This window comes from Vitis vinifera, chromosome 15, assembly GCF_030704535.1.
Source record: "Vitis vinifera cultivar Pinot Noir 40024 chromosome 15, ASM3070453v1".
NCBI classification, from domain to species: Eukaryota; Viridiplantae; Streptophyta; class Magnoliopsida; order Vitales; family Vitaceae; genus Vitis; species Vitis vinifera.
In genome coordinates, this window is record NC_081819.1 from 21,674,063 (window position 1) to 21,685,155 (window position 11,093).

Consider the following 11,093-nt stretch of genomic DNA (forward strand, 5'->3'; position numbering starts at 1 on the left):
AACGAGGCCCTAAAAGAAGGCATCTCGTACGCAAGGGATGAGTGGGGCCCACGGGGCTTTTCGTTGATGTCGGTGATGCTGGTCCCACTCACCTACGTGTGCCGTCTAGACACGATAGAGCGTGGGGCCCACGGGCATCGGAAGGTTGCGTAGCCAGCTCACGCTTCACGACTCTTGGGACTTTCTAGAGATCTTAAATGGCCCACGTGTCACCTCTTTGCTCCACGTGGGAGATCTCCACGTGCTGCTCCATTATTGGATGGCACGTTGTTATTTTTAATTCTAATTCACCTTTTAATAAAAAAATTAAAATAAAAAATTATTAAAATAGAAAAATATTCATATCCTAATACGAAGCGTAAATCTTTTACATAATTTTTCCGATAGAGATAATTAAGTAGATCCAGGGCCGATATTGAAGAGAGCGAGCATGTGACAGGTGGGCACAATCGTGGGGAATGACGTCAGCGTCAGAAGGTCCACGTCAGAGAAAAACGTGACCCGTCGGATGTGGCTGAAAACGGACGGAGATGCGTGTTTTGCGGTTAGAGTAAGAAAGTGAGATGTGACTGAAGGTGTCTGACGTGGCGGCCTCTTTTTATGAAATCTCTCCCGACAGGGTGACGTGTCTGGCAGGCACATGGTTTACTACGCAACGTATGGTGTGGGGCCCAGTTGACGTGGACTATAAGCAAAGGTTGAGATCCGATCTGAATATCCCTGATTTTTCTGTTTACCTTTTATAGTCAATATTTAATTTTTTACCGGTGTTACTTTAATGCCCCTGCTTTTCTTTCATATGGACGACAACGCCCTCCTGCCGCCTTGTCAGAAGCGCGTTCACATTGGTGACGTAAGTATTGGGCTTCATCCTTGGGGCCCAACAATATGGGCCCAGGCAAGGGACTCGGACTGCGGCAAACCAGAGTGGTAACGTTTAAATTTTCATTTTGAATTTTGAAAATATGGACAGAGAGAAAAATAGAAAAATTAAAATGCAAGTTTGATGAAAAATCAAAAACAAAATACGAGAAATAAAAATCAATTATAAACTCTCATCTATGAGTCTCGCCCTTTCTAAAATAATTTATCTGTTATTTTCTTTAATTAAAATTTTAAAAATAAAAGCATTCTTAAATATAGTTCATAAAACAGTTAAATGTCATACCAAACAGGGCCTTAAATAGCAGTAATAGAAGTTAAGGGCTCATTTGAGACTCATTTTGATAACGAGTTTGTCAATAACATTAAGAAATGTTTTTATGAAGAAACGATTAGGTTTTTGAATATTAAAAAAATGTTTTATAACTATAGTTGGTTTCCAAAAAGTAAAAAAAAAAAAAAAAAGTTTATGTTTGATTTCATAAAATATTGAAGAAAGAAAAAAATTTTATTTGATTTTATAATAAAAAAAATACGAAATATAATTAAATATAATTAAAATTAGTTGAAATTTTAAATATTTTAAATTATTTTATAGTTAAATTAGTTTGTAGTGACTAATAATAATAAATTTTTTATTTTTACTGATCCTTCCCTCAGGAGTTGGTTTTATGGCATTTTTAAAAAGTGCTTATATTTTATAAGGTATTTTTTTTTAGAAAATTTAAGAGGTTTAGCAAAATTTGAAAAGTTGCAAAAACCACTTTTATTGTTTTTTTGACAAATGATTGATAAAACATTTTCCTTAAAAGGTATTTAAAGGAAAAACATTATTTTAATTTTTTATAAATTTTTAACAACAAAGATAACGAAACATTCTTCTTTCCATATATATCATGATACAACGTGTAAAAGTCAATTACGTAGATAGAAAAATTATATTATATATATAATGTTGGAAACTTTATCTTCTGGTCTATTGGATACAAGCTCTTAAACACCAATTTGGTGACTTTAAGAGAAATTAAGGGCCCCATTGAATCAAAATTGAGGCAATTTGTGGATTTGGTGCGTGAACACCATACGACATGAAAATGTGAAGGAAGAAATACGAGTGTGAGTGGGCCCAACGGGCCTGTTGTTGAGTGGAATGGGCAGGGCCCAATTCTCCTTAGTCAAAAGTGGGTCTGACATTTGGAATCAGCCTTTTGATTTCCTAAAAATCCTTTTCTTATCATCCTACAAAGCACATTTATGGTTTTAAAACTTTGAAAGTTCCTTTGATGGAAGATACTTTTAGTCAAATTACCCATAAGAATATTTTTTAGAATTATTTTTTTATAAATTAATTATAAATATTATATTTATTAAAATAGTTTTTTAAACACTAAAACAAGATAAAATTTTGATTCATTTATGATTTGAAAAATAATGGTAGCTATATTTCATTAAAGTGTTGATTTATATATATATAAATTTTAAATTAGTAAATTTTTTATTTTTAATAAAAAATTATTTTAAACATGAAATTAATTACATAATAAACCTAAAAATAAAAATTATCTCAACCCCATCCTTAAATTTTTAAAAACATTTGTGTATTACAAAAGTTGGGAAAAATAGATTAGAAAACTAAAATAAAGAAAGACGGATAAAAAAGTTATTTTTTATGTAAAGAATAAGTTAAAGTACAATAATGCAGCTCTTAAACTTTAAAATAAATTATTGAATTGAGACACTTAGAATATAGTCACATATGTGATATTGTTATATTGAATGTAATAAAATGTTTGATTTATTATTATTAAATTTATTAAATTTTAAATAAAATAATCAAAATCGAATTCAACTGAAACGAAAATCGTTAAATGTCATAGATTTTTAATAACATTATATTTGTTTTTGTTTACATCACAATATTTTAGAAGACTTGACTTACTATTTATTTATTTATTTTTGAAAAATAAATATTTTTTATGGAATGGGAAATGTTGAATGAAAGATATGAAATGTTGGATGGTGGGTGATGAGTCAAAAAATGGGGAGGAGAGAGGAAAGCTTCACTTTAGAGATTGGATCACAAATGTTGGGGAAATGGAAGTTTAGGGGTAATGGGGTGGAGGGTGAGGTGTTGGTTGGTGCTCTGACTCTAGACCCCAAATGCCTAGAGGTGAAGTGACTCAAACCTCCATACTCCATACATAAATGTGAGGTAACCCTCTTTTCTTAAATCTTTCCTTCATTTCATTATTACCTCCTCTCCCATCCTAAGTATCCTTAGGGGCCTATTCATTCAACACCCACTCATATTTACTTTGAAAAATACCCCATTTGTGGGATTTTGTCCTTTTTTTCCCCCTTTAAATGTTATGTTAGGTACAAGACCAACATAAAATCTACTTCCCAAAGGGAATGATCAAATTTGGACCATTCAATGGAAGCATGAAAAAAAAGAAATACAAAAACAAATAAATAAGATTAAAAAAAATAAAGTTGAATAAAAAAATTAGCGAGCGACCCTTTGGATTGGAATTTCCGACTTTCTGATATTAAAAAATTAATTTCTTAGTGACATAGAAATATATATTTTTGATAAAATTTCATAAAATATAGAAATTTTGAAAAATAACCCCTCTAAAATTTCAAATATTTAGAGAAACTCAATTAAAATATTATACTCTATGTTACTCCTTGTTGAATAGAGGGCAACAATGTTTAATCCCATTTGAAGGGTCATCACCAAGAAAAAGAAAGACATGCCAACAAAAGACCTCTTATTTAAATTATTTCTTTTATGATTTTTTTTTCTTAAAAGAAGTATAATTATCAAACAGACTTTAAATTTTTTATGAGTTACAAATTATTTCTACAAAACCGAGTTAATCTATTTAGAATATTGAAAAAAAAAAAAAACACTTTATCTTTGTAAAATCAAATCCAAACCTAAACATATGGTATAGGATAAGCTAGTAATTGAATATGGTTGTGGTTTTGTTTGCATGCATTTGGATTTGTCCCACGATTCCCAAATGGTGGCCTTTAAAGGGTTTTATTTTATCTTACTTTTTATAATTTATTTTTGGTTATGGATATTTTGCAAGTAATTAAGAATTTAAGAGATAGTGAGTGTGACCCACAAATTCAAATGGAGACAAAATGAAATGTGGTTGTCCACCACATGTACTTGAACCATAGGGGTTCATCCATTTGTGTGGCTCATATCATGAACATTGACCCCAAAGCAAATCTTCCATTCTTTTACTTATTCCTTGTCACACTATTTCTCTCCTTTGGGAATGTTTATCATTTTGTCACCTTCTTATATAAATATTTCCCTTATGTAGGATTGTGAATAGGTGTCATCTTTTAAGCTAATTTTGTACTTGAAAATGTATTTTTTTTATATTTAAAATAAGATAATTTTGACCTAAATTCAAAATTGCTTTCTTTTTCATTGAAGAAAAAAAAAAGTAGTAGGAGTTCAATTTAATGTTATTAATATATATATTTTTAAAAAAATTTAAAGATAATTTTTTAGTATTTAGGAGAAATAATATATTTTAGCCTTGGAGTCTTCTTTGTTTTTCATTTAAGTTTAAAATCAACTTTTAATTTATTACTCTATTAAAATAATTTTTGACTGAATAAAAAGGATTAATTCGTGTACTTTTATTAAAAAAAAAGTGCTTATTTGGTTGCCCTTTCTGTTTTTTGTTTTTAAATATGGAAAATAATAATAATTTTATTTATTATTATTTTTATATATAAAAAAAGATGAATTTGTCTTATGTTGGTAAACTAGGGTAGATTTTTTTTTTAAATACCTTGAATTTTTAAATAAATTTTTTAAATCATTATTTTTTAAGCTAAGTTTCAAAAAATTCTTTAGTTTCATATAAAAATTACTATCATTTTCTTTTTTTTCTTTTTTTTTAAACCACACACAAATTTTTCTTTTTTCTTTTTTAAGTTGTTCAATACTCCTCCCAAATTTTTGGCATCCACTACCCGAAATCTCCAATCAATAATTTTTTTTTTTTTGCTTTTTTATTATTATAATGAATATTATATTATATAATAATTTTCTAATATCATTTCAAGGTTAATAAAAATGAAGTTATTCTTAGACTTTTGTTTTGCAGTGTTTTTGAAAAACATTTTTATTCTAAAAAATATTTTTGAAGGAAAATGAGGTATTTAACATAATTTAAGAAATGCTTTTAAAATTTTCAAAAATCATTCCTAGTGTTTTATGGAGAAATATTTGATAGGTGATTTTCCTAAAAACTGTTAAGAGAAAACACTTTCACTAAAAACACTTTGAGTAAAATCATTACCAAAAACACTTTTATGTTTTTAGCTCTCCATTGATGGCTTAATATTGGGCTTTGGAAGCAATTAGTTATCGTGTTTACAAGAATAAAGAGTATTGACTTGGGCCTAAAACTCATATTGGGCCTAAAAATTTGACTGACGTCATTCAGCTCAAGCCCAAGCAAGCTGTCTGGATTTATTTTGGGCCCAGCCACTGTTTATCAGGAATAAAAAGAATGCATGACTTGGGCCCAGGCCCTCCAAGTTAAATCCAATAAGGTGAAAGTGGATAGCGTCTATACGTCTATATAGAATAATCAAATTTCGGATAAGAATATAGAAAAATAAAAATAAAAAATTCAAAAGCCATGCGTAAATCAAGTAAATAAGGCTAAAAGCACTTTTGCTCTGTTTTCTCTTCCCAGTCTGCTTCTCCAAGCTGAAAGATGAAGCTGTCAGCACCAGAAATTTCCACATTCACAGTGATTTTCGTAGTGTTTATGGCAGTCTCAGCACTTTCAACTGAACCCAAGTGTGAATTCAAGGCTATCTTTAACTTCGGCGACTCAAACTCCGACACCGGCGGCTTCTGGGCAGCTTTTCCGGCACCGTCTCCACCCAATGGCATGACCTTCTTCAAGAAGCCCTCTGGACGGGCTTGTGATGGGAGGCTCATTCTTGATTTCTTAGGTAATTTTCAAGACACCAAGTCCAAAGTAGTTGGACAATTTGAACTCTTTTAGTCATATGACCCAGAATCCGTTTCTGCTTCTTTTTCCTGCATTTTTCTTGCTAACCAAACGGAGGATAATGGGTTTGTCAGAGGAGAAGAACGTGGGTGTCTCTGTTTTTTGTCCTGAAGAACGTGTAATGTAATTTGACACACATTGCATGGTTCTGTAAACTAGAACTGGGATTAGGGGGTGTTTGGTAGGTGGGAATGAATGCAGATCCAATGACTCTGTTTTCCTTGACTTTTTCACCTCTGTTTAGGAAAGTTCTGGCCCACTTCAACGGGGAGATGGGCGGTTTCAGCCTGTTATACTTCCCAATCCCAACAAAAAGACACAAGGCCTAGCTGGAAAAAGCGAGGCTGTCAATTATTCTCAATGAGGAGGATACATCAATTATTTGTAGATTTTTGTCTGAAGTTCATGAGGTACGCTTGATATGATTTTGAATTATTGGCTCCTTCAACCCCACAGTTCGGCTTCACTGTCTTCTAGCTTTTTAGTTCACTGAGAGAAAAATAGATTCTCAGGGAAGGAGAATTAAGGTTGCGTTTGGGAATGATTTATTAAGGGCTAGAAACGCTTTATCGTGTTTAAAAATGCTTTGGGACGCTTAGAAATTTCAGAAAAGTTGGACTTGCATTTTATAATGTTTAATGACATTTTCTCACGCTTAGAAACAATTTTTTAAGATATTTAAATGTTTGGAAAAACTTGACTTTCATGTTTAAGTTATCAAAAAGTCATCATTAATCTGATATCATATGTATATTTTTTTTAATATCGTTATTTGTACCAATCTTATTTACTTGTATTATTATACTTATGTTCCACTCGTTGGTACTATCATTAAATGACTTGAATCTTATCACACGTCCACCAATTTAGATTTCTTATTTTATAAGTGACTAAGTGCTACCATAATATCATATTATTTTCCTAATGTTTAAGAATATATTCGACCATTAAAAAAAGCCCTTTTACATTGTTTGAAAAAACTTGGACTTGATTTATCATTTTTTTTTCACTCATTTTTCTACTAGCACTCAAGACAAAAGATATTTTGAAGAAAAATGTTAACAATAGTAGAGTTCATTTGAAAATGATTTTGATTAAAATATTTTTATTTGTAATATTTTTGTTAAAAACATTATCATTAAAAATGCTTTAATAAAAAATATTAAATAATTAGATATAAACTATAAAAAAGTATTTTGATTGTGTTTTTAGTAATATATATATAAAATGATTTTTGGAAAAATTACGATCAATTAATTACTTAACAATCATTTTAAATATTTTAAAAATTTTAGCAAATACCTAAGTTTTTAAGGGAAGCACTTTTTAACCCCATTCAAAATCATTTCCATACTTATGAACAACTTGTTCTAATATATTCCTTCAAATCTTTTGAATGAAGTAAGACAAATTTATACATGGATTTTCAAAATAAGAGTGGATTTCAAAGTGCTTTTAGTTGATTTTTATTTTTTAAGATATTTTTTTGGGAAATCACCTATCAAGTGCTTTTCAATTTTTCAAAATTACTTTCTAAATTTTGCTAAAGGTTTAATTTTGTTTAAAAACGTTTTTTAGGCTAAAAATATTGTAAAACGGAGTCTAAATGTGTTAAGGTTTAGGAAAATTCGATTAGGGAATTGGGTAATTTGAATGAAATCATGATTCATTCGGATTTCATAATCGCATGCTTCCGATCTTGGGAATATTGGTAGCCTTCAAAAAGCCAAAACTGCAGAGCCAAGTTAATTGAAATAATCCCTCCTTTTTATTTTTTTCTCTGGCAGCTCAAGCTCTAGGGCTGCCATTTATAAGCCCATATCTGCAGTCAATTGGGTCTGATTATAGACATGGAGCCAACTATGCAACATTGGCATCCACTGTGCTCCTGCCAAACACTTCCTTATTTGTCACTGGCATCAGCCCATTTTCCCTGGCCATTCAGCTCAACCAAATGAAGCAATTCAAGGTTCTAGTTGATGAACATCACTTCTCAGGTACCATCTTTACATCATTGCATAATTCCCACGTCTCGATTCGATCTTTTTCTTCAGAATTTGATCCTTTTAATGGACTTAAACATGTCCCTAAATGTTTAGTACTCTTAGTTCAGGATGATAAACTTTGCCTTGATGTTTCTGAAGTTTAGCTATTGTTTCTAGGATCAAGTTATCTTCCTCAACCTGACATTTTCGCGAAATCCCTCTACACGTTCTATATTGGTCAGAATGATTTCACTTCCAACTTGGCTGCCATTGGCATAGATGGAGTCAAGCAGTATCTTCCTCAAGTCATCTCCCAAATTGCAGGCACCATCAAGGTGAGTCTTTCAAGTCTAGTCTTTGATCCATTTGCAGCCTTGAACTAGCCTACTTAGCTGAATGAGCTTGAACTTGAAGGAGCTATACGAGCTAGGCGGCCACACGTTTCTGGTTCTTAATCTTGCACCGGTAGGTTGTTATCCAGCACTTCTGGCGCAGCTGAAACACAACAGTTCAGACATCGATGAATTCGGGTGTCTAGTCTCTTACAACAGGGCAGTGGTGGACTATAACAATATGCTGAAGGAGGCACTGAGCCAAACCAGAAAGCTTCTCCCAGATGCCTCTGTCATATATGTGAACACTCATGATGTGCTGCTAAAGCTCTTCCAACACCCCACACTTCATGGTATTGCATGTAGCATGAAAAACTGTTACTTTGTCAGGTTTTTGGATCTTTGCCATTGTTGATTTTTTTCTGGCTTGATTTGGGACAGGTCTCAAGTATAGCACCAAAGCATGCTGTGGACATGGGGGTGGTGCCTACAACTTTGACCCGAAAATTTTCTGTGGAAGGAAACAGGTGGTGAATGGTAGGAATGTCACAGCAGAAGCTTGTAGTGATCCTCAGAGCTATGTGAGCTGGGATGGGGTGCATTCAACAGAAGCTGCAAATAAGATTGTGACAGAGGCCATTCTCAAGGGCAATTATTTTGATCCTCCTTTCCCAATCAGTAAGCTCTGTGACCTTCAACCTATAGGTTGATTTCTTAATGGAGACTCATTATGGTGGGGATTATTACTCTTAGATACATTATTCAGATAACTAGAATTCCAATAACTATAAGGGAGACTCTCATCAGAGGTAATAAATTAGACCTTCTTGTCATGAATCTAGAACAAATTTTTCTTTGATTAATCTAATGTGTTGGAATACAAAAGTATCTGCATTTTTGTGTAAAGATGGTGAAAAGAAAACTGAAGGAGAATTCAAGGAACATATGCATTCTCAAGAACAGGCGGTGTTCTGATCATTGTTGCAGAAGGGATTTTGCTTCTCCCTATCCAGATTGTGTTGAGAGCTTCGCTGTTTTCTGATTTTCTCTCCATTTCTTCCAGTTTCTTCTTCTTCACTACCTTAACAACAGCCAGCACAGCCACAGCCGCTATAATCAGTCCTGCAAAACCGCCTCCGAATCCAACTGCCCACCACTTCCACCACCTCTGTTTCTTCACTGGTGAAGCTGGAACAACAACAGAAAAATGGCCTTGGCCTTGTGCAAAACACACATTTGGGGTAGTCATGTTACTGAATTGAACCGATCCATCATCTCCAAATGTGACACATTTGGTCTTATTTTCATCTTTTGGTACTAAAATGCTGGGAAAATGAATTGAAATGGGGTCCCCCGAGATGCTGAAATTGATCTTGAGATTGCCTAAGGCGCTCAGATTTGTGGCATCATAGGCCATGAAGCCAACAACAGGGGAAACAAGCGAAAAACCGGGTACTTTGTAGTAATCAGAAGACCAGTTCCCCAAGTTTTCATAGACTATGGCCAGCCTTTTCACATAAGGCATTGGCAGAGTCCTTCGAGGGATATGAAAGGAGCTGAAATTCACTCCTCTTTGCCATAAACTCCCACTTCTAAGACGAACAACAGAGACTTCCATGGTGGAAAAATTTGCAGGGAGGTGAACTCTGTACAGTCTGCCTGTATAAGGCCTTACCAGAGCCTTCCAAGCTTGATGATGAACAAAAACATCTAAGGACTCAGGGTCATAGCCATTCAGACCTTCCACAAACGACAATGCTGATAAACAAAACATCACCCAGATGCTGCAACCCCATCTCCTTCTAGACCCCATCACCATAATTAGCCAGAAAATTCTTCACAGTTTCATGCCAATTCCTTGAACTGAACTGGCCTATAATCATCAAAAACCCTGCAACCCCTCAACCCCACATCCATACTCAAGACCCCCATGAAACAACACGAGGACTTGAAGTGAAATCCCCCAAAATTATCTGGGAATTTTCTAGGGAACCTGAGGGAATTGGTGGGTGATGATGGGGATTAGAAATTGGGTGGTGAAATGGTTGTCTTTGTTGTTGTTGGATTGTATGGGGGGAGAAGGCCATTTAGACCGGCACCCAGAAAAGATTGGTTCCTTTTTGAGTTGTTTTTTGGGGTTTGGTCTCTGATTTTCTTTCGTGACAACTCATTCTTCAAGTCCTTTCTCTTGGAGTAGTTTCTTCATTTTCCTTTATTCTCCTAACTCAGTTTCGGGGCCCCTTTTCCAACTTGCTGGACGGGTTTGTTTCTTCATTCTTTTTTCTTTTGATATTTGTTGGGTTAGTTGAAATCTTATGATACAAGACGGTGCTGCCAACTATGTCATTGGGTGGAATAAGCCCACAAGAGAGGACAAGGTTGTGCCCTTCCAAGAATAATATCATTATTCTATGGTTATGCTTGGCCACTCCCCTTCCTTAACTTATTCATACCGATATTTCTCAAAGGCAATAAGTTAGAATTATTTTTAAAGGATAATATTGGTATTATAAATTTTTTATTAATTACCTTATATATAAATTAAAATAAATTTTTTATGTGAAATAATTTTTTCCTCTTTTTTAAGTTATGTATTCTTTAAATAAAGTTAGAGTGCAATTCACCGTAATTCTAAAAAGCGGTTTCAAATACCTAATTTTCGTAGGAATTGTGAGAGGGGTATTATTGTCTTTTTACTAAAATGTGTTCGTCAAAATAAATTTTTGTTTTATGACCTAGACCTACTAATTATGAAATTAATAATTCAATTAATTTTCTTTAATGAGTGTATTAATTGCGAGTTTAGCAGATAGGAAGTAGGTGATTGTCTG

At 33.2% G+C, this 11,093-nt stretch overlaps 2 protein-coding genes across 2 annotated transcripts; one reads left to right on the forward strand and one right to left on the reverse strand.

Moving 5' to 3' along the window:
* Positions 1-5,514: 5,514 nt before the first annotated feature.
* LOC100265354 (GDSL esterase/lipase At4g01130) lies at positions 5,515-9,147 on the forward strand. The gene is made up of 5 exons (XM_002276489.4): positions 5,515-5,886; positions 7,733-7,942; positions 8,108-8,265; positions 8,345-8,615; positions 8,704-9,147. Exons 1-5 carry the CDS (start codon positions 5,643-5,645, stop codon positions 8,970-8,972), a joined length of 1,152 nt encoding a protein of 383 aa, XP_002276525.1. The 5' UTR covers positions 5,515-5,642; the 3' UTR covers positions 8,973-9,147.
* LOC104881924 (uncharacterized) lies at positions 9,096-10,579 on the reverse strand. The gene has a single exon (XM_010663570.3). The coding sequence runs from the start codon at positions 10,079-10,081 to the stop codon at positions 9,197-9,199; it is 885 nt and encodes a 294-aa protein (XP_010661872.1). The 5' UTR covers positions 10,082-10,579; the 3' UTR covers positions 9,096-9,196.
* Positions 10,580-11,093: the final 514 nt, after the last annotated feature.